This window comes from Silurus meridionalis, chromosome 23 (genome assembly GCF_014805685.1).
Source record: "Silurus meridionalis isolate SWU-2019-XX chromosome 23, ASM1480568v1, whole genome shotgun sequence".
Taxonomy (NCBI): domain Eukaryota; kingdom Metazoa; phylum Chordata; class Actinopteri; order Siluriformes; family Siluridae; genus Silurus; species Silurus meridionalis.
In genome coordinates, this window is record NC_060906.1 from 6,790,998 (window position 1) to 6,816,427 (window position 25,430).

The 25,430-nt window shown below is 40.7% G+C and overlaps 1 protein-coding gene across 1 annotated transcript; it reads right to left on the minus strand.

The window, feature by feature from the left end:
• Positions 1 to 250: 250 nt before the first annotated feature.
• fam102bb (family with sequence similarity 102 member Bb) lies at positions 251 to 15,978 on the minus strand. The gene is made up of 11 exons (XM_046835989.1): positions 15,501 to 15,978; positions 13,551 to 13,671; positions 13,435 to 13,464; positions 11,886 to 12,002; positions 11,504 to 11,550; positions 8,499 to 8,602; positions 6,070 to 6,165; positions 4,955 to 5,165; positions 4,150 to 4,286; positions 3,983 to 4,052; positions 251 to 2,297 (listed from the first exon to the last, which is right to left on the minus strand). The coding sequence occupies exons 1-11, from the start codon at positions 15,632 to 15,634 to the stop codon at positions 2,255 to 2,257; spliced, it is 1,110 nt and encodes a 369-aa protein (XP_046691945.1). The 5' UTR covers positions 15,635 to 15,978; the 3' UTR covers positions 251 to 2,254.
• Positions 15,979 to 25,430: the final 9,452 nt, after the last annotated feature.

A 25,430-nucleotide genomic window follows, 5' to 3' on the forward strand; every position in this document is an offset into this window, starting at 1 on the left:
TTATTATTTTTGATTCTAGGCTGGTCTCTTCAGACAGCAATTCAAATTTCAGGTCTATTTGCTACACTTTTTTTTCTTTTTTCTTAAATATGAGCAGTCACATACTTGATTTGTGTGAGAATGTGAGTGTAAAATAAAAAGATCTGACATGATTAATCTTGGTAACATGTAATATATTGTTTTTATATGTTGGGTTGCGTTCTGCGGTCAGAAATATTCCCAAAGGATCTTATCTGAAATCTGCACATCATTGTTTTTATGTACTGTGTTTATTGAACAGTGTGCGGTACATGTAATCAGCACTGGTTAAAAGGAGTTAAACATCACAACAGCAATGCAGAACAGTAAACATTGTCATCTGACAGTCATTACATCAGACACTGTACGAGGCGCAAAAGCTTCACAGAAGAGATAAAAACACCATGGTGTTTACTATAAAACAAGGTACCTACACACTGAATGCAAACTATTGAAATATTTAGGGATTCTGTAATGGTACTCTGTAAACATATAATGTATGAAACACTGCACTGTGGAAACCTGGTGGTCCGAGCTGTGAGAAACAACACTGATGTTTTGCAGTAGTGTTCGGCCCTGGCCTAAATCTCCAGGCTTCTCATAGAATGGCACTGTTATTACATCATTTAAGAAACAATATAATCAGTTATTACAGGCATTGATACACTGAAGGCATATTCATAAGAAGTAATAGACTTTGGTAGTTAAATCAAACCCTACATACTTATTTCCTAGGGTGAGAGTTTAGATACACCAATGAGCTAGCAAAATATAATGCTATGTACACAGTAACACACACTCGCTCCATTACAGAACCAAGAAGAGAAAAGTGGGCTCACTTTGTAAAACATGGCTTTTGTAGTGGCACATAAAACCAATGAGAACCTGGTTCATGGCTAGACTAGCAGACAGCACGCCAAACAAAAAGACATCAAAATACTCAAACAATCCCTCATGAGAAACAAGATATCTCAAAAAAAAAAATCAAGAAACTCGGCACACACCAATAGACATTTGTAGTGTTGTGTGATCTATACTGTATATATAAAAAATAAAGAAGACAACAGCGAGAAGTGTACGCAGTACAAGTCAAAGTAAAGAGGGTCGATATCAGACTACATCTCTGTAGCAACTCAAGGGAAAATCAAACCTACAAAAAAACACTGCTTTCACAGCTACAAAGGCAATAATTCACTATAATAAAAATGTGAATTCCTGCCCTTTGGCTCTTAAATCATATGCTCTGTGCTCAATAAAGGAGCTAATTAGCTATGATGTGTACATAGTGCAATTATGACTGAAAGGTCAAACTGCTTTATTACACAGTCCAGCTATTAATAATGGCAGTTTCTGAGTAGCTTGACTTTGGCCCCATGTGTGCTGTGCTGAAGGAGTGAGACACCACTTGAAATGGCCGCACAGCCAAATGCACAACAATTGTTTGACATTTTGACTCGGACTGAACTGCACACAGACACACACAAACAACAGTTGAAAACAGACCAGTTCTAACAAACAATTGTAAAAATCTGACAGGAAATAGACTACAAGGACCAACAACTATTTTAACTATTATTCTATTAAGTGCTTTCAGAATTTATTACTCATTTATTTGAATGTAGAAGTGACACTTCGTCTAGTGAGTGTAAGTAATTGTCTGTGCTAAAGTCAGCTCTTCTGTGTAATGAGATCAGCCGAAGCAAGCGGTACGCCATGGTGATGTGACCTTCAGCGAAACGCTGCAGGATTACACGTGGTTCTCACCTACACACAAATACTGAGCTGCTGATGCATGACTCGACTGAATACGGCCACTTTCAATATGTGAACCAATTCCTCTGAATACACAATCTTATGAAGAGCTAAAATCTTCACCACACAGCTGACGAAACACTGGAACAAAACTGCCAACGCAGCAAAAACCTTTCTGGATTATTTTTTCTTCCAAAATGTAAGACTAGTTTCCTGCCTTTGTCAGATGTTTTATAGATGAGATAAAGAGGAAAGCAGAGTTGGGAAAAAAGTGCAGTTATCCTGCGATTCAGAGGAGCCCATGCCTCCATAATGATGGCAGAGGCTTCTCTTTGCAAATTCCCAGACCCCAGCAGCAGTGAGTGAATGGGAAGGTCGAAGGAATCACACTGCTGGGATGGCAGGGAGCTTGGAGAGACCTCACTCTCTTCTGTACTTTGGTTTGTGTAACCTCTCTACTTGGCACCTTCCACACCCTTTACCGCTAGCGCTTGATTACCACTTGTTCGTAGGCACCACCACCAACCCTGCAGAACACAAAAAATACAAAAATATATAAATCAGAACTAAATATATGAAAAGTTATTTTCTTACTTACTGTAAGACTGTTAATGCTTCCTGTTCGCATACTGTGTATATACAAAGTCTACACGTCTCTATTATGTTGAATGAATAAAATCAATAATTGACTTCATCCTTCCCCACTTTTGATGAGATACAGCCATCAGTAAAACGCTTTAAAAATATTTAAGAAAACAAGAAGAAAATAAATTAGTTACAAGAGCCTGGTTAAAGAACATTGCTGAGAAGATACCAGATATTCTTGCAGCTCATTTAATGAGGCTGACAATACAGTGCATCCAGAAAGGATTCACAGAGCTTCACTGTTTTCCACATTATGTTACAACTTTATTCCAAAACAATTTTAAATTTATTATTTTCCTCACAATTCGACAAACACCCCATAATGACAACGTGAAAGAAGTTTGTCTAAAATCTTTGCAAATGTATTAAAAATAAAAAATAACATGTACATAAGTATTCACAGCTTTTGCCAAGACACTCAAAACTGAGCTCAGGTGCATCCTGTTTCCTCTGATCATCCATCAGTTGATTGGACATGACTTGGAAAGGCCCACACCTGTCTATAGAAGGTCCCACAGTTAACAGTGCATGTAAGAGCACAAACCAAGCCATGAAGTTCAAGAAATTGTCTGTAGGCTTCAGAGACAGGATTGTATCGAGGCACGGATCTGGGGAAGGGTACAGAAACATTTCTGCAGCATTGAATGTCCGAATAAGCACAGTAGAAGTTTGGAATCACAGGACTCTTTCTAGAGTGGCCACCCCACCAGACTGAGCGAGCAGGGGAGAAGGGCCTTTGTCAGTAAGGTGACCAAGAACCTGACTCTGAAAAAGCTCCAGCGTTTCTCTGTGTAGAGCGGAGAACCTTCCAGAGGAACAACCATCTCTGCAGAGCTCCCTCAATCAGACCTGTATGGTAGAGTGGCCAGACAGAAGTCACTCCTCAGTAAAAGGCCCATGACAGTCCACCTGGAGTTTGCCTTAATTACCTGAAGGACTCTCAGACCATGAGAAACAAAGATTGAACTCTTTGGCTGGAATGCCAAGCGTAATGTCTGGAGGAAACCAGGCATTGCTCATGACCTAGCCAATACCATCCCTACTGTGAAGCATGGTGTGGCAGCATCATGCCGTGGGGATGTTTTTCAGCAGCAGGAACTGGGGACCTCAGACTGGAGTGAAACAACCCTAAGCACACAGCCAAGATAACAAAGGAGTGGATAACAGATGACTCTGTGAATGTCCTTGAGTGGCCCAGCCAGAGCCCAGACTTGAACCCGATTGAACATCTCTGGAGATCTGAAAATGGCTGTGCACCGATGCTCCCTATCCAACCCGATAGAGCTTAAGAGGTTCTCTAGAGAAAACTCTGCCCAAAAGTAGGTGCCAAGCTAATAACATCAAACTCAAAAAGACCTGAGGCTGTAACTGGTGGCAAAGGTGCTTTAACTAAGTATTGAGCAAAGGCTGTGTACATGCTACTATCAAATTGTGTTGGTTGCGAGATTAGATAAAAGGAGGAAAAGGTTTTCTTGATTTCTTTTTGACTGTATAAGCCTGTCATTTTAACAGGGGCTTAAAAACATCCAGTTGTGAGTGATGAGGTGCTGTTAAGAGTGACGAGTACCTGGTGGGTAGATGATGGCTCCCGAATGCTGTGCTTCCTCCAGGACCCACAAATAAACGAAGACCCTCCTCTGAAACACACCAAACATTGATGGTTTTCTTCAGCTTAAAGAGGTCTAATGTAAAAAAGCCTACAGGCTGGTCAGAGATAGGAGGTGCTATGGTTACCTTCATTGCTCGAGTCAAATATGCCAGGAGTGAAGTCTTGGCTCTGTAGGATTTTCTCCACTACATCATCAGCATCAACCCTAGTGGCATCCACCCGCTTTAGCTGAGATTCCATCGAGTCCTGCTTCATCGGGTGCCTGCAGAGGAGAAGCACGACTTTATGAAACCATAAGCACTGGACTGGTACCTGTCAAGGTTTCTTCATATCTTCTCAGAGAGGTTTTCCCTCACCACTGTCAGTTGAAACTTCTATGCAAATTAACTGAAACTGTTGCTATATCATAGAGGTTATAGTTTAGATCAAATATCAGAACAAAGAAATCCCCTGACTTTAACTGATTCGTGGTAGTTATTGACAGATAAGCTGATTTGTAGTTTGGTAATTGGTGATTTTCTCTCAAGAGATGTAGTGGAAAAAACAAAAAATAAAAATTCAATCGATAAGAGGAGTAACACCAGCATGGACAAAACCTACACATCAAACCGAGACATAGATGGGTAACCGCAGGTAGCCACATTGGGCTCCACTCTGATCATCCAAAAACAAGAATCAGAGGCCATCATGGAAATAGTCTCAAACAAACTGGACAGGCAAACCAGAAAAAAAGACAAGATCTTTGGGTGATCTTCAGCTGTGTTTGGGTGAGTCTGTACCCATGGCAGCCTCAGATTCCTGTTGTTCTTATATCCCTTGGGCAGCTTATGAAAGGCTTTCTGACTACCAGCAGAGGTAAACCAGGTGTGCTGTTTAAATCCTATACTGTGCAGTGGTACTATTTCATGTAACAGCGCATTCTCGTCTGACCTGCTGGAAGTTCGGTCTGGTGTAGCAGGGTTTACTGACGATGCACTACAGGCTCCAAGGGCAGAAGCAGCAGCAGGTGCTGTGGAACTCAGGCTCTCCTCACTGGGCTCTGGGATGCTAGCGATGCCTGTGGATGTGCTACCAATTGATGTGTTCCTCCTATGGGTGAACTCTGATAGGCTGGATGAACGAGAGTGGCCGGTGCTGTAGCCTTGAAAAAGAACAAAGTTAAATGCAAAATTGTATTTTATATACACATTTGATAACATGAAGTGACAGATGGATTTGAGGCAGCCTACATCTACAAAAGATCTAAGGTTAGTTCTCCAAGCTGTTTGGAACATCCTACCTGCAGTGTACCCTCAAACGTTTGGATTTCTCTTTTCCATTTTCTTTCCATTTTGTTAACTGATAAAAAAATTAACTATTAACAGTTCTATTTTTGAAAGAATTCTTTAAACTTTACAGAATTTTTTCACAACTGCCTAAAATGTCTCACAGTACAATTAAAATAAAATCTATCAAGGCATCAGTGCCTTGTCATACAGAAACAGTCAAAACACGAGGAACCCAGGGCCCACTTTACTAGTGTAAGTTCTGACAACGGCTCTGAAGATTTTTTCCTGGTATCAATTATGAGTATGAATGCAGTTGGCTAGCACGTGGAGGTCTGTACAACCAACCAGCCGGTTCTATGGACTGCCACAGACATACTAAAGTACATATGGCATGGCTATACAGATACCATGGTAAAAAATAACCAATAAATCTCCCAGTTGGTCTTAAATAAGTGTTGAGAAATACTTGGCCATCTGCTCTGCAACACAACCTGATTTATATATTGCACATACATTTAACACATCAGTTGATTACAGACATCTTTGTTTAAAAGCTAAAATATAACCATTTCTGTATATTTTGATCTCCAGTGGCAAACACACTGTGCTACATTATAAAACATTTTTAACAATGTTATGGCCAAAAACATATAGTATGAAATAAACATGCAAATGTAAAACACCTGGTAAAATTACTAACACAAATATCATTTAAATCCTTGAATTTGGGAATCAGAAAAGTCAGGAGAAAGAAAAAAATCAGGACGGCGCACCTACCTGATACTTTAGACTGCTGACTAGCATAGCTGGAGGTTCGAGAATGACCACAGATTCCCAGCTCCTCTGGCAGAGAGACACACTTGCCTGTGGTTTCTGTAGATAATAAGAACTTTTATTAGACAAAGAAATACTTAACACTATGACGATATTTAACACACATCCTTAATTGCTTTCAGTGACGTTCCACCTGTCTGGGTTAACAGTGTAAAAACGTTGTCTACACTGATCTATAAGCTGCTCTTTAATCTATAATGGAGCTCCTTATGTGTTAGAAGCCCCAACTAAGGTTGCAATGCACCACTGGAGATGTATCCTGACAGCTCTCAGGTTTCAGCATCTGACACTGCACATAACTGTAGAGCGGTCCTGGCCTGTTATGTTCCTTCTCCATTACACTGATTCTACTTTACAACATTATGGGAATCCAGGTTTATCTGTAATAAGCAATCTTTTAGCAACTCTTTTAGCACCCACCACCCAACCAATTAAGGTAAAGGATGCAGGACATGTACAGTTCTGAGAACTAATGTACAGTTCTGTCACCACAACTCGTCACTCTTCAGCTCATGCTACATTATAGGGCAGTGCTTAAAGAGTTAACTGTCGTCTGCCATAAACAGTGCTGTGAAAAAGTATTTCCTCCTTCCTAATTTTTTTGCATATTTGTCACAGTTAAATAATTGAGATCATCAAGCAACTGTTTATATTACACAAAGATAACCTGAGTAAACATAAAATGCATTTTTTTTTAAGGAAAAAAACATTTCTAAAGTTGTGGGACTCAGTGAACCACAGTGAAAGCCATTTTCCACAAATGGAGAAAACTTGGAACAGTGGTGAACCTTCCAAGAACTGGCCGGCTTACCAAAATTACTCCATGAGCAAAATGACAACCCATCTAGGAGTTCATAAAAGAACCCAGAACAACATCTAAAGAACTGCAGGCCTCACTGCTGACCAAAAATAACACAAAGGCTCATCTCACTTTTACCAAAAACATCTTGATTATCCCCAAGACTTTTAAATAAATATTCTGTTGACTGAACTAAAACATTTAACTTTTTAGAAGTTGTGCATCCTGTTACATCTGGCATAGCGCTAACACAGCATTTCATAAAAAGAACATCATACATTTTTCAAACAAGATTGTATCATTCCAACAGTCAAACATGGTGTTGGTTGTATGACGGTCTGGGGCTGCTTTACAGCCTAAGGACCTGGACGGCTTGCCATAATTGTTGGAACCATGAATTCTACCTGCATATGTTCAGCCATCACTTTATTACCCCAATGACTTAATAATTTTCTACGTTTTACAAATGGCAGTTTTAAACAACTTTTTGCCACTTAATAAAAAAAATCTATTAAAAAAATGGCAATTTTGTATTTACTCTGATTATCTTTGTCTAATATAAATAATTTGCTTGATCATTTTAGTGTGATAATTATGCAAAAAAATATTGTAAAAAATCAGAAAGGAGGAAAACATTTTTTTAAAGCACTCTGAGCTCACCTGGGATGCAATGATGCATGTCTACGATTGGCTAGTGTCATTGTGACTGACAGGAAAGAGAGAATAATGAGAATACTTCTATTCCTGTGAGAGGACATTTATTAACCCTCTTTGACTTCTATGGTGTTAAATATCAGGAAGTCATAGAAATCATCTGGCGTGTCATTTATTTATTTTACAAAAATCAAGCCAAAATGGAGAAATCAAGTGAGAAAATCGAATACACCTTGACTGTTTCCATATGAATTAATAGTAGTAGTAGCTACATGCTTCTAGTTAAATGTTGTGACCACCTCTAAAAAACAAAAACAAAAAAAAAAAGCCTAATCAGTTTGCTGGTCTGGAGTATTCAAGTGTTTGTTAACACAACACCAGGGGGATATATTTCAGTAATGTTGCCCCTTATAACCCTTTCCAGAATAATGGGCAGCATTACTGAAATAATCATGATAAATGTGAAAAAGACTGAATGAGTATTTTTGTTTGGAAGGGTTGCCAAGAGAAAGCCTCTTCTCTTGATAAAAAGAGCACGGCTTAGGTAGCTAGGTTTGCAAAGTTGCATCAGAACAAACCACCAGATGTCTGGAACAATGTCCTTTGTGAAAACCAAACACAGCATATCAGCACAAACACCACATACCGACTGTCAAGCACTGGTCAAGAACTCCACTTTATACCAAATTATTATAAAGGACAATGGGAGACCATCTGTCCGGCAGCTAAAGCTCGGCCAAATTGGGTCAACCAGATAATGATCCCTGGCACACCAGCAAGTCTGCAAAGTCCACACCAGCAGGCCTACCGAATTCTAAAACCTGATAAGGACCGGATGAGTTTTATTATTAAAGAGGGTGTGCTTTCTTTTTCATGCGACTGTATTAATCTTCATTCACAATCAGAAGAGTGAACATACCTGAGAGCCCCAGGTAGGGATTCTGTGTGTCTCCACCTCTTCGCTCTTCCAGCAGACTCACTCCATCTCCCTGGATCCCAATCACTGTGGCAGTGGATGGAGGCCTTTGATGGAAATAGATTACAATTTAAGAACCTGCAAATCCCATAGACACATGTTCATATGCTAGACAAATGATTTTTTCAGCTCTGAAGTGTTTTTTTTGGATGCTGTTTATATTTTATATTATATATATATATATATATATATATATATATATATATATATATATATATATATATATATATATATATATATATATACACAGTACAGACAAAAAGTTTGGACACACCTTCTCATTCAAAGAGTTTTCTTTATTTTCATGACTATGAAAATTGTAGTCACACTGAAGGCATCAAAACTATGAATTAACACATGTGGAATTATATATGGAATTATATACATAACAAAAAAGTGTGAAACAACTGAAAATATGTCATATTGTAGGTTCTTCAAAGTAGCCACCTTTTGCTTTGATTACTGCTTTGCATACTCTTGCCATTCTCTTGATGAGCTTCAAGAGGTAGTCACCTGAAATGGTTTTCACTTCACAGGTGTGCCCTGTCAGGTTTAATAAGTGTGATTTCTTGCCTTATAAATGGGGTTGGGACCATCAGTTGTGTTGTGCAGAAGTCAGGTGGATACACAGCTGATAGTCCTACTGAATAGACTGTTAGAATTTGTATTATGGCAAGAAAAAAGCAGCTAAGTACAGAAAAATGAGTGGCCATCATTACTTTAAGAAATGAAAGTCAGTCAGTCCGAAAAATTGGGAAAACTTTGAAAGTGTCCCCAAGTGCAGTCACAAAACCATCAAGCGCTACAAAGAAACTGGCTCACATGCGGACCGCCCCAGGAAAGGAAGACCAAGAGTCACCTCTGCTGCGGAGGATAAGTTCATCCGAGTCACCAGCCTCAGAAATCGCAGGTTAACAGCAGCTCAGATTAGAGACCAGGTCAATGGCACACAGAGTTCTAGCAGCAGACACATCTCTACAACAACTGTTAAGAGGAGACTGTGTGAATCAGGCCTTCATGGTAGAATATCTGCTAGGAAACCACTGCTAAAGAAAGGCAACAAGCAGAAGAGACTTGTTTGGGCTAAAGAACACAAGGAATGGACATTAGACCAGTGGAAATCTGTGCTTTGGTCTGATGAGTCCAAATTTGAGATCTTTGGTTCCAACCACTGTGTCTTTGTGCGACGCAGAAAAGGTGAACGGATGGACTCTACATGCCTGGTTCCCACCGTGAAGCATGGAGGAGGAGGTGTGATGGTGTGGGGGTGCTTTGCTGGTGACACTGTTGGGGATTTATTCAAAATTGAAGGCATACTGAACCAGCATGGCTACCACAGCATCTTGCAGCAGCATGCTATTCCATCCGGTTTGCGTTTAGTTGGACCATCATTTATTTTTCAACAGGACAATGACCGTAAACACACCTCCAAAGGCTGTGTATTTGACCAAGAAGGAGAGTGATGGGGTGCTGCGCCAGATGACCCGGCCTCCACAGTCACCGGACCTGAACCCAATTGAGATGGTTTAGGGGTGAGCTGGACCGCAGAGTGAAGGCAAAAGGGCCAACAAGTGCTAAGCATCTCTCAGGGAACTCCTTCAAGACTGTTGGAAGACCATTTCAGGTGACTACCTCTTGAAGCTCATCAAGAGAATGCCAAGAGTGTGCAAAGCAGTAATCAAAGCAAAAGGTGGCTACTTTGAAGAACCTACAATATGACATATTTTCAGTTGTTTCACACTTTTTTGTTATGTATATAATTCCATATATAATTCCACATGTTTTAATTCATAGTTTTGATGCCTTCAGTGTGAGTCATTTTCATAGTCATGAAAATAAGGAAAAATCTTTAAATAAGAAGGTGTGTCTAAACTTTTGGTCTGTACTGTATGTATTATATATATATATATATATATATATATATATATATATATATATATATATATATATATATATATATATATATATATATATCTTCTGCAGCGAATCAAAAGAGATAAATAATAATAATAATAAAATAGCTACATATAAGAGAGGTCTGACATTAAAACCTAAATGTCTTCTCCTGCAATGGAGTGACTTGGGAATAGTGACAGATCATTTGGGAAGCTTTGAGACTTCATTTAAACACCCAAATTAAGAAATGTGCTGTATGAAACCATTTTCTTTACACGCTATTAATAATCTGTTCTATATCGAGCCCTGTATATGGGGCAACCCTTAATGGAGACACCGGAATGAATTCAGGAAACACGTCTGAGAGAGTGCTCTGGAAACACTTCATCATTGCACTGTTACATTCAAATTTTCAATGTTTAGAAATGACCTAGAATTGGAATTGGAATCACCCAACAAGTATCTATTGGCTTTAGTGGTTATTAAACAAATATCTAATTTGCCATTATTTCATCAAATGTAAACAAGCTGTCGGTCGGTCTGTACCGCATGGCAGCACACATTTACCAATTACACCAGCAGTGGCTTCTTCTGGAAATCTTTTCAATGACTCAGCAATAGTCTTGTCAACTTGTCAAAAAACACAAAAGAAAGAAAGAAAAGGAATTGTTGAAAATCTGACTGCAGACTATTTGTAGAGCACCTATTCAACACAAGTCAAGGGTGTGGATGGAATCACCATCTCCCTGAAAAGCTGCTGACAGGATGCACTTCTTCTTCATCTTCTGCTAATCGTCTGAATAATCGAATTCATCATTTAAGTCTTGCTAAGTGCTCAACTATCAAGAACTCCTCTCTGACATGGCTTTTTTCTTCAGTACGAATTCCAAGTGAGTATAATAAATGAAAATCTGATGACTCCTTTAGTGTATATAAATAAAACTATTCCAAAAACCCTGATCATTTTTTTCGTATTGAATCCATACTCTGGCAAAATTGCATTTTAAACTAAAATGCAAATGAACCAGGTCTCGTTTTGCAAAAACACTTACGTTTTGAAACAGGGGTCTCCAGACATTAGATGAGTACAGATGATCACCTAAACAATAAGAGAACACACACAGAAAATTGAGAAAATAAAATTAAGCTTTTAATGTAAATTACATTATAAATTACTCATGAGATCATTGATTTAAATGTTTTGTTTAACACATGTAAATGTAAATATGGGAAATAAAAGCTGATGCTCCTTCATCTCGTATTCATCACTTTGTCTCTAATGACTTCAGTTTATAGCAAAGAAATGCTGTTCTACTTCTGAGAAAAATGAATTTACACAATTCATGCAGTCCTGTTTCTCCAAATTCATTTATTTACCAAAAATCTTTTAGAGATATATAAATGAACAAACATCAACTGTATACAGGCCTGTACCTTGAGAATGGAATTGTCCTGTCTGGTGTTCCTGGTGTCATATCCCTCCAGTAAACATCGACGTGTGGTGCTCCCCGAACCTGCAAACTCAGCCAAGTTTAGATCAGCAAAGCCCAGCTGAGAACACACAATAAGGCAAGAGCCGAATTAGGATTGCTTTTAGAACACCAATGCATCTCTATGTATCCAGATACAGGCCAAGTGACTCTAACCATGATGTGGTTTGTTGGCACCAGTTGGTTTTAGCGTATTATACAATCTGCTGATGTCTGGGAATTTTCCTATTCGGATGTTGTGAAATATAAAATACTCACTGCTGAGGATAATTCCACATGAACAGCCTAAAGATCCATGTTACTGTGGATGGGCTGAACTCAAGAACCATGAAAATGGATTTGCATTTATTACAGCAAGGCTTCATAGTAGAAGAGTGCAGGTGTTGAACTGGTAATCTCCTCAGTTCCCAAATGTATACAACAGGGGTCACCAACCTTTTCTAAAAATAGCTCACCATTGAGCCACTTACCAGTGAGCTGCATCAATATTTTTTGTTGCTATTCTTTTTAAAATCACACTTGCATTGGTGATAAATATTAAAGTATAGATGACTAGATATAGATGAACATTATTAATTATTAATAATAACATAATTAAAAGTAAATTTAGCAAATTTGTTAATTCAGAAGTGTGTATCAAACTGGTTAGCCCTTCACATTAATCCGTAGCTCCCAAGACGTAGCTCTCAGTTTTAAAACAGTTGGTGACCCCTGCTATAAAGACTGTTGTTAAAAGAGGGATGCCACACAGTGAAAAACTTTTTGAGACCTGATGCAGCCATCAAATTCAAAATGATATTATTATATATATTATATTAACCTTGTAAAGATTAATTTCCTCACTTTAAACACTTGATTTCTCTTTCATTTCTGTTTTTACTATTGTCAATAAAAAATGGGTTTGTAAGATTTTTACTTACATTTAACACGGCGCCTTTTTTGGAATTAAAATTGTGGTATTTACTGCTGTAAAGATGCTTTGGACAATGTCCATAATTGAACTTGCTTTACATTTTGATCAACAGTTCTTTTGGAGGAAATTAATTCTGCTTTTTGGCTGACAGGAGAACAATCTGATGTGGTTTTCAGCTGTTTTAGCTTATCAACCTCGAAGTTTCCTGTGTTGTGTTTTCTGAGATGCTCACCACAGGTGTAAAAGCTGCTTATTTAAATTGTCTTTCAGCCTGCAGAGCTTCCATTCACTTTATTAAAAAAACATTAAACCATCTCAAATACCAACAACCATGCCATGGTTAGTCACATAGATGACATTATTCATCCCTATTCTGTTGAATCTAAAAATCTTGAAGATATTTTATTCTAATTATTGGTAAATCACTGAGAAATAAGTTGAATACTACACATCTGGCGCATGTGTGCTTGAACCCCTCAATGCAGAGACAATTATATGTCCCTAAATCAGCCCCACCAACCCCCACCGCTGCCACACCACCTCCAGCATGAGCGCTTGATTACAGCTGAAAATCATTTACCTTTGCATACGTCTTCCCACCTTTCATTTCCTGTAAGACAAAAAGTCAATGAATACATCACCAGCATTTGACTACTTTTGGCTGTTAGTTCTCTTTGTGTCGAAATGAAAATGTACCTTTCTGACAGAAACACGACATATGCAAGGATCGAGAACTCCTGTTCCGGCACTGGCACTCATTTTACATGGAAACGAGAACCGGGTTCTCCAGCGCACACAGTTCGCCTGGACCGTTTCTCTATAAAACACACACGACACTGTCAGACTTCAGAGAAAACAGCACACACCTGGACACACACTATACCCACTGCATTACACACACTCAGTGAGATTTTATGAATGGTGGTACAATGTAGTAGCCTGGTGCGTTTTAATTCGCTCCTGAGGAGACTTCGCAATGTAAATGACAGCCAAAGACAGACTGAATAACGAGAATTCAGCGAGCCAAACCTGATCATGAAGAAGACTCTTTTATAAAGTTAGGGGACAGAGGACATTGGTCAGCTATCTCACATTTTATTAATAAACCTACACAGTTCTGGACCTAACAGTAAGAGAAATGATAGGGTGAGAACAGCTTGGAAATTAAGCAGCTCATCTTACAACCACCACATTATATCAGGCAGCTGGTTTGAAAGTTACATGGCAGATCGGTTTACACAGCATAGTAAAGGAATACTAAGTCCCTGATTCTGCACATACTGAAACACCTCCTATCAGGAATGACAGAACTTGGATACACCTAACCAGCTGGGAGTGTTATCCATCTGACAAAAAAATTATAACAGGACATAATACTGAGAGCATTAACACACTCTCATGCCTGCCTGCCTGCCTGCCTGCCTGCCCGCCCTCTCTCTCTCTCTCTCTCTCTCTCTCTCAAGCAAAGCAGTACTTCCACAGAAGAGCTGCTCAATTTATGGACCAAGTGAAATACTGTGGACATGAAGAAATTAAAAGGGTAATAACAATCAAATCTGGTCAAAACAGGACTTGTTACTGGTTTCCTCACCTGTATCCCAATGTATAAACTGCACAGAGAAGTGCAATCAAAACGTTTAGAAAAAGTAAAAAACCCAACAAGATGAAGTATTCGAAATGTTAAACTTTTAAAGATCAACACATTGTCAGTCACCTCGCTATTGATTTCAAAACGAAACAGTTTGTAGTCGAGCTGTTAAGTGTTTACAGTGGCATTGGCTTCATATACAGAGTGCTTGTGTAAATCTATAACCCTGACCATAATAATCATCATCCTGAGAGATCCACATGAGAGGATGCTCACATGGTCTCAGACATTGGCAAACAGCACCTTCCTTCACTAAACTCTAAAAGGAGACAGGGACAGATTTCACTAAACTCTGAGAGGAGACAGGGACACATTTCACTAAACTCTGACAGGAGACAGGGACAGATTTCACTAAACTCTGACAGGAGACAGGGACAGATTTCACTAAACTCTGACAGGAGACAGGGACAGATTTCACTAAACTCTAAAAGGAGACAGGGGCAGATTTCACTAAACTCTGAAAGGAGACAAGGACAGATTTCACTAAACTCTGACAGGAGACAGGGACAGATTTCACTAAACTCTAAAAGGAGACAGGGACAGATTTCACTAAACTCTGACAGGAGACAGGGACAGATTTCACTAAACTCTGACAGGAGACAGGGACAGATTTCACTAAACTCTAAAAGGAGACAGGGGCAGATTTCACTAAACTCTGAAAGGAGACAAGGACAGATTTCACTAAACTCTGACAGGAGACAGGGACAGATTTCACTAAACTCCTACAGTAGACAGGGACAGATTTCCCTGAGCCCTTTAGGATGCTTCTCCATTGTGTACTGAACTGTTCCTGGCCCAGCTGAATCCAGAAGAAAAGGTTAGTGTACACAACAGGGTTCCTTCAGAAGGATATCAGACACATTAGGACATCATTCAGACATTATTACGGTTAAAATAATCGAAATGAATGATTTAAAAATAGTAAAAAAAAAAAAAAAAAAGATGTTAACGCAGTCAGTAAGACAGTGGCAGTGAAGCCGGACTCGGGGAGTCTTTACCGGGATGACTCCTCGGAGAAACCGCCGTCCAGCAACCGGATTTTACAAAAAAGGACCCCGTTCACGAACGGCACCGAAGACAGCTCGTCCAGCTCAAAATCCACTTTAAACTTGAACTTCTTCTTCTTCATCATGTTTAATGGCTTCTTCCTGGTAGACACGGCACAACACTGTCACTGTATAACAGGACCAGGGAAAAGATCAACAACCTCCTCCTCCTCCTCCTGCTGCTGCTACCGGCCGCGTCGCTAGCTCACACGGCTAACACTGTTAGCGTTGTAACACAGCGTCGAGATCTTCCCTAATGGCTTCCATCAACTCTCACATCTGCTCCTTCACCTCCACCTCCTCCATCTCCAGAGCTGTCACCTACCGCCGCATTGAACCGGTGCTCGGTTACAGTAAACACACGGCCGAGGCTCGAATCCTGCTCCGTGCAGAGCCGCCGGACAGACACGTGACACAGTGACGTGTACTACTCCGCCCCGCCCCCTTCTGTCACCTTCTGCCACTTTCCGCTCCGCCCCGCCCAGAGAAGTACATTTCAAGAACATGATGCTACACAATCAAAGCCTACTCTTAATAATTTTCTACTTTATATGATATACCCCATATGGGAACATGTACCAAATGTTTATCCAAAAATGCATATTTGCACTATTTTGTTTAAACTTTGTTCATCTTGACTTTTACTGACTTAACTGATAAGTACACATTTTCATTTTTACCCCAATATGATTATAAACATTGAAAGAAATGAATTGTTTGTCAGAAAACTAATAGTTTTGGCTTGAAAGTTTTGATGAGAGATAAAGTTTAAGCAGTCCCGTCTGAGCAATTCTGCTACTCAATACTGGGTTATTTAATATAATAACTTCAATGATCAATGTACTTGACCAGGTCACAGAATTTCACTGGGGTGTTGTACTAGCCATGAAACTCAGAAACTTTAGAGAAAGAAAGGTTAGAGGCTAGACCAGGTACCATAACATTACAAAACTCTGTAAGATATTGAACACATTCATTTCAGTTTTAAGCTTTACAGAAATTAACAATTATACTTTTGATGATGATGATGGTGAGGGAAAATTATCCTGAAATAATATGAGGAAGAAACCATGAGAGGAACTAAATTCACAAGGGTCAAAACCATCCTTATGTGTGTGATACCAAAATCCAGTCATTTAATTTTCATCAAATGCCTGTAGAGTCTGTGGATTCTCTGGTTTTATGGATGCTGGAACGTAACAGTACTCTGCTTCCTGCTGTTAGAGACCATTCAATGGTTTATATGGCAGTAGTATTGTTTTATAATCATGATAAACTTTACCATGTGTTGTCTCTGACTGATACATTTGACGAATGTTTTATGGAGCTATGAGCAAAACTGCTGTGCTACATTCTCTGAGACTTAAAAATAAAAAGTGAAAAGTAGAACATATTTTAAACTCAACACAGCAAGAAACACTTGATAAATAATGAAAAGACAGCAAGTACTCTATCTAGAAGGCAATTGTCAATAATTCCCTTCTATTATACTTTTTACTGTTTGGTCAGAAGGTGCAATTGAATAATCATTATACAGTAGTTTTAATATGAAGTGTGTTTTTGTTTACAGGGAGTGTTTAATGATGGAGACGTGAGTGCAAAAACGTTATTACATATTAATTGTGATCCTCTTCACTGCTTCTTTTGGTGAATGGTTTGATTTTCTATGCACATTTGTCTTTCGTCAAAATATTCCCTCCATCCACAAGACTTACCAGTGATTCTGCTTCTTTCAAGATGTTGACTGGAGCAATTCGGCAGCAACTGACAAATCGGGTTTTCCAATTGTTCTTTTTTCTCATTTTTTTTTTGCAGGCCAGCATCTGCTAATTTTCCACTATTAAAGACTTCCATTTAATAAAGTGGCTTTAAAGCAGCTTGTTCTGCTTCTTCATCGGGGCTGATCAATTTGATCTCGGTCGGCTCCCCTTTGAGATTTTACTCAGGAGTAAGTCAGGTCCTATTGGTGGACACTTGTTTCCAATTAATTAAAAGTTCTTACTTTAGAAACTGGCCTCTTCTTTTTTTAACTCATAACATATTTTAAATTGATTATTCATTTATTTCCAAGTCAAATCATTAAAGTAAATCTTTTTTTTTTCTCTTTTATTTCATTTCCTGGATCTCACACACCACAGACGTAGGCTAGCCTGTGAAGATAACATCAAGCAAGGCAGAAGGTAACAAGAAGTCTGATGTTAACATGGTTGAGACAGAGGGAGTCAGTTCTACATGGTCAATGTTCAACCTGGATACATTCATTATAACAAAATTAGAAGAAGGATATTCATTATGTCTAGGATGAATAATGAGTTAAAGTTTGTTTATTAATTTTGAATGTTATTATAATTCAAATTAATTTAAATTATTAATAAAATACAAAGCTGCAGGCTCAGGATCTCATTACACACCTGAAGCTTTGCATAGTATTTCCCCTGTAGAGGGCGCACAAAGACTCCAGTACCAAAGTATTATATAATGGACAATATGAAGTAAAAAGTTTCTATACTTTCTGCTCAGATTCTGGCAAATGACTTAAACAACACTGTGGTGGTGATCAGTGAGACCCTAGTAGAGATAGAAGACCACACAGGACCTGTTAGGGTTCTGCCACATTAACACAAAAGGCCTGTCAGTTTCTCCTTCGACAATTTAGTCTTTAAACCTGTTAGAAAGGATTCCTATTTAGTTGTAATTCCATGCTTCACCACTAGAGGCAGATATACAGCTTACCAAGCAATGACAAGCTATCTGTGACATCACAGTGCACCGTCCTCCACCAAGAGTATAAAAGACCAGAACACGGAGCCGCTAAAAGCAGTCTGCATCACGCAACCTACTGAACAGCAGCTAGCAGAAGACAGCAAGAATCACCTCATATGCAATCAATTCTATACTCAGTAAAGTAAAGTGTTCTGAATCCTGTATCGTGTTTTTACTGACGCTGGGGCGAGTACAATCCACTGATCAGCGCATACCAGTTAGTGAGAATCCTTATATGGTCCTTCGAGTAAGATAAGAAAACCCCTCTAACATTGGTCCTTCGAGCTAGACAGGAAAACTTCCTAATATTGGTCCTTCGAGCCGGATAAGCGTGCTTACCACAGAAGAAGGATGTCAGAACAACCCTCCGGCGAGTTTTCGCGCCCACGACGCAGAACTCAGCCCCCATCCCATCTTAGAGACTATGAGGTGAAATACTTTGCACAGCGCTCACATGAACAAGAGGAGGAAACGCAGCGAAACACAACGAGAGATGAATCTCGTGTTTTAACCCCAGATGATAGTGATTCTCCTCCCTCTAGTTCATATGCTGATGACATCGACACAATTACGGGAGCTACTAGCGCTCACCATTCGGATGTTAACACACAGCTATTTGAAAGTGATGAAGAGGAAGAGCCTTCTTCACATGAGGAAGAGGCTGCCCTTTCACCCGTTAGACATAAGTCAAAGAGAAAGAGCCAATCAAAGAGTCATGACATGGAGAAGTTAGTTAGGCAACTGTATGAAAATCAAGTGGCCTTTCAGGAGGAACTCCGAGAACTTAAGGTCCTTGTCAAGGACATACGGAATCTATCCGTAAATCCGCAGGCAGCTCAGCTAGTTCCTCGACCACAGCGGGTCATAGAGACTCCAGTCCCTTTGCCCAGAACTATCTTTAAATCACCCAAGGCAGTGGTGCCAGAGCCTTATACTCCACAACCTAGTCCCCGCAGATCCCAAGTGCCCCCTAGTAAAAGTCCCTTAAAGTCAGAAGTAGATACATATGCCCATCTACATAATCCACAATATCCTCCCTTGACGGGGCGGCTTCAGAGTGCCACATCTCTGGACACGTCTTATAGGGGCCCGCACCCAACAATTCCAGATTTCACCAGTCCTGACCCCAGAGAATTCACTCATATAAAGTTAGCCCTTGATAATATCCTCCCTCCAGATGCAAATGAACTCTTTAAGTATCAGATTCTCTTAGGACACCTCAAATTTAAAGAGGCTCGCCTAATTGCAGACTCATTTCTGAATTCCCCTCAGCCATACACAGACACTATGACTATGCTTAATAGCCAATTCGGACTACCTTTCCAGTTAGCCCTAGCTAAGATAGCAGAAGTCATGGATGCCCCTAATGTACAGACAGGAGATACGACTAGTTTCAAACTGTTTGCCCTCGAAATTCAGGCCCTCGTTGGTCTCCTGAACTCATTAGGTCCAAAGGGAGAAAGCGAACTAAGTTGCGCCTCACATGCAGCCCGCTTACTCACTAAGTTACCCCCGGATATGCGCCACATTCAAACGACACCTGCCCAATCAAGATTCCTACACTCTACCGGATCTGGCAGAGTGGCTCAGGATAGAATCCCGGTGTCAAGACTCTGCGCAATCGAATCAGGGAAAAGATCAGATAAGTAGAATGGAGCGGCCCAAACCAGGCCCAGGGGCGAAGCATAAACACGCTTCTGTCCTGCATGGAGCTGACCGACCTCCAGAGACGATCACTCGAGTGCCGACGCCCTCGCATCAGTCCAAGCCAGCACGGGGATCTGAACAGAGCAGACCTCTGTGCCCATATTGTAACAGTGCGAACATTATTTAAGCCAGTGTACCACTTTCCAGGCATTTAGTACAGAGCAGATGATCAAATGGATCAAAGACAACAAGCGTTGTTGGAAATGTGGGCGATCACACTTAGCCAAAGACTGTACCTTAAAGAAGCCCTGTCGTTTATGCAGTGGGAAACATCTTCAAATCCTTCATGAGGTGAACAGCCAACCTCAAAAGGAGAGTACCTGTTTAGTGAGTTCCACGAACAAAACCCTGTATCTAGACAGGCCACAAGGTTCCAAGCGCGTCCTGCTGAAAGTGATTCCTGTTGTATTACAACACAACAATCGAGCCCTGAACACTTATGCAGTACTCGATGATGGATCCGAAAGGACTATGTTACTCCCAGCTGCAGTTAAGAAACTAGGGTTACAAGGACAGAAGGAAGATCTAATATTAAGAACTATTCGACAAGATATGAGGAAACTAAATGGAGCAGCAGTTTCCTTTAGAATACGTTCTATATCAAAGCCCCAAAAGAGTTATTGGATCCAGAATGCCTTTACCTCTGAGCACTTAGGTTTAGCTGAACATTCGTATCCCATTGCAACACTCCAGCAGAGATACCAACATCTAAAGGACATTCCTTTACAGCCCATAGATAAAGTACAACCCCTCCTTTTGATAGGAGCAGACCATCCCCACCTTATAACACCTGTTGAGCCTATACGCCTAGGGCCCCCAGGAGGTCCCGCAGCTATTAGAACTAGATTAGGCTGGACACTACAAGGTCCAACGCGCTTTCTGCAGCAGCAGATACAGCCTCAACAATGCTTACATATCTCTATCACTCCCCAAATGGAAGAACTTTCCCGAAACGTAGAGACGTGAGAGTGGAGTTTAGGTCCACCCTTTTTACTTAAAGCAGAATCAGAGTGGCCAACCCTGCCACCTCTTAAGACCCCTGAAGATAAAGTGGAAAGGAGAGCTAGTATATTCTGTGGTGTCACCCAAACATTAAAGCCCTTAGACCCTAGTAAGTATCACTCTTGGAAAGACCTTGTTGAAGCCATAGTTCAACAACATCCAAGTGACTTAGATCAATCTAGTATACCTACAGCTAAGGACTATGTGACAGCAGAACATCTCCTCTTCCGCAATATTCAACAAGATAGTTTCCCAGAAGAATACGAGCAACTAAGCTCTGGTAAGCCCGTATCCCCTACAAGTAGATTACTCACTTTAGCCCCAGAATTCGATAAAGCCAGTCAGCTTATACGGGTAGGAGGACGCCTACGTCGTGCTGAAGGCTTAGAACTCCAAACAGTTCACCCTATTGTCCTAGACCCTCATCATCAAGCCACCAAATTACTCATTCAAGACTATGATAGTAAGCTATGTCACCCAGGACCAGAACAGTATTTGCTGAAATGAGGAGAAGTGTCTGGATACTTAGAGGTCGTGAAGCAATTCGAAAATCCCAACATAACTGTATGGAGTGTCGTAAGTGGAAGGCTAAACCTGAGAACCCTAAGATGGCTGACCTTCCTCCAGCACGCTTGAGACTTCATAAACCACCCTTTTATAGTACTGGTATGGATTGTTTTGGACCTTTCCAAACCAAAATAGGCAGGCGTTTAGAGAAAAGATGGGGAATAATCTTTAAGTGTCTTACAACTCGATGTGTACACATTGAGCTTCTCACAGCTATAGACACAGATTCTTTCCTCATGGCTCTGAGGAGATTTATAGCACGTAGAGGCACCCCCTCAGAACTGATATCTGACCAAGGCACTAACTTCCAGGGTGGACAGAGAGAGTTAAAAGATGCTTTAAAGAATTGCAGCCAAGAACTTCAACGGCATCTTGCCAAACAGAAGATCGAATTCCGATTTAACCCACCTAATGCCCCTCACTTTGGTGGCAGCTGGGAAAGGAGATCCGATCTCTTAAAATGCCCTCCGTACAGTAGTAGGTGCACAAACAGTAACAGAAGAAGTTCTTCAAACAGTACTTATTGAAATAGAAGGAATCCTTAATAGCAAACCTTTAGGTTATGTCTCCTCAATGTAGCAGATTTAGACCCAATCACCCCAAATCTTCTGCTCATGGGGCGGCTAGACAGCTCTTTACCTCAAGTGATATACCCTGCCGATGAACTCATAGGACGACGTAGATGGAGACAAAGTCAAGTTCTCACTGATCACTTTTGGTCAAGCTTCGTGAGACACTACTTACCCAATCTCCAGCTACGCCACAAATGGTATGGAGAAACTAAAACTCTGACAGTTGGGTCTGTCGTCATGATTGTCGATCCCCAGTTACCACGAGCCCTTTGGTTGATCGGGAGAGTGTCAAAGACATTTCCTGGAGCAGATGGACAAGTTAGGTCTGCAGAGGTCAACGTTAAAGGTCGATTATACACACGCCAGTTACCCGACTCATTAATCTACCAGAGATAGCAGTTGAAGACGACACCAAGATCAAATCGGCAGACTTTTAGCTAAGATTTAGAAGCAAATATGCTATGCATATTTGGGGGCGGCAGTGTTAGAAAGGATTCCTATTTAGTTGTAATTCCATGCTTCACCACTAGAGGCAGATATACAGCTTACCAAGCAATGACAAGCTATCTGTGACATCACAGTGCACCGTCCTCCACCAAGAGTATAAAAGACCAGAACATGGAGCCGCTAAAAGCAGTCTGCATCACGCAACCTACTGAACAGCAGCTAGCAGAAGACAGCAAGAATCACCTCATATGCAATCAATTCTATACTCAGTAAAGTAAAGTGTTCTGAATCCTGTATCGTGTTTTTACTGACGCGCTGGGGCGAGTACAATCCACTGATCAGCGCATACCAGTTAGTGAGAATCCTTATATGGTCCTTCGAGTAAGATAAGAAAACCCCCTCTAACATCGGTCCTTCGAGCTAGACAGGAAAACTTCTTAACAAAACCGCTCGACAAAGTGCTCAGGAACTGTTACACCTGCACTACTGAGAGCATCATGATGGAAAACATTGCAGCCTGGTTAGGAAGCAGCACAAAGCTGGACTACAAACTCTCCAGAGGGTAATGCCATCAGCCATTAGATCCAGAACCTCCAGTCTATCTACAGCAACCATTGCTGTACCAAGGCCAGGAAGATAATGAAGGACCTCAGCCCCCTTTATTTTTATACAATACTGACTTCTTCATCCTGATTATTGCCCTTTTGCACAACACAAACATTTTAGTTGCACATCTTGCACACCTTCACCTAATAAATATGTCAAACTGTTTCTGCCTCCCTGTAATGTAAATATAAAAAAAAACTCCACACATCTTCTTTATAATTCTGTTTTTCAATTTTTATTGTATATTTCATTTATAGTAAAATTAGAGATAAACGGCAGGTTTAGAGACCCCGATGTACCGCACCGTGAAGGTTCGGATTAGGGATGTCCACAGCGCGTTTCCGTAGTCTGCTGCAGTGTAACTCAAATGAAGCCGTGTTCTGACATTCAGCTTCGACATTCGGACAAACACCGTTCGACTCCAAGCTTGTTTTGAAGCGTCAGACAGCTGTAAAAGGAACAGAATGAGACGTAAACCGGACTGAAGGACTACAGATAAACTGCTGACCCTCAGTCTGACTGCGCACATTGATCAGCCGCCAAACCCGGAAACAGGGTGTGTGTGTGTGTGTGTGTGTGTGAGTGAGTGAGTGTGTGTGTGTGTGTGTGTGAGAGAGAGAGAGAGAGAGAGAGAGAGAGAGAGAGAGTGTGAGTGTGAGTGTGAGTCATCTGCTCATAATACAGCTTATCACTCATACTGCTCACACATCACTCATAGCAGCTCACAACACTGTTACATCACTCTGACAACACTCACCACTCACACTACTCACAACAGTACACACCACTCACAACACTGTTACATCACTCTGACAACACTCACCACTCACACTACTCACAACAGTACACACCACTCACAACACTGTTACATCACTCTGACAACACTCACCACTCACACTACTCACAACGGTACACACCACTCACAACACTGTTACATCACTCTGACAACACTCACCACTCACACTACTCACAACGGTACACACCACTCACAACACTGTTACATCACTCTGACAACACTCACCACTCACAACACTGTTACATCACTGACAACACTCACAATACTCACAACAGTACACACCACTCACAACACTGTTACATCATTCTGACAACACTCACCACTCACACTACTCACAACAGTACACACCACTCACAACACTGTTACATCACTCTGACAACACTCACCACTCACAACACTGTTACATCACTGACAACACTCACACTACTCACAACAGTACACACCACTCACAACACTGTTACATCACTCTGACAACACTCACCACTCACACTACTCACAACAGTACACCACTCACAACACTGTTACATCACTCTGACAACACTCACCACTCACACTACTCACAACGGTACACACCACTCACAACACTGTTACATCACTCTGACAACACTCACCACTCACACTACTCACAACGGTACACACCACTCACAACACTGTTACATCACTCTGACAACACTCACCACTCACAACACTGTTACATCACTGACAACACTCACAATACTCACAACAGTACACACCACTCACAACACTGTTACATCATTCTGACAACACTCACCACTCACTACTCACAACAGTACACACCACTCACAACACTGTTACATCACTCTGACAACACTCACCACTCACAACACTGTTACATCACTGACAACACTCACACTACTCACAACAGTACACACCACTCACAACACTGTTACATCACTCTGACAACACTCACCACTCACTACTCACAACAGTACACACCACTCACAACACTGTTACATCACTGACAACACTCACCACTCACAACACTGTTACATCACTGACATCATTCACACTACTCACAACAGTACACACTCACAACACTGTTACATCACTCTGACAACACTCACCACTCCCACTACTCACAACAGTACACACCACTCACAACACTGTTACATCACTCTGACAACACTCACCACTGCACTACTCACAACAGTACACACCACTCACAACACTGTTACATCACTCTGACAACACTCACCACTCACACTACTCACAACAGTACACACCACTCACAACACTGTTACATCACTCTGACAACACTCACCACTCACTACTCACAACAGTACACACCACTCACAACACTGTTACATCACTGACAACACTCACCACTCACTACTCACAACAGTTACACACAACTCATCAAACTGTCACAACAGTTACACACCACTCACAACACTGTTACAT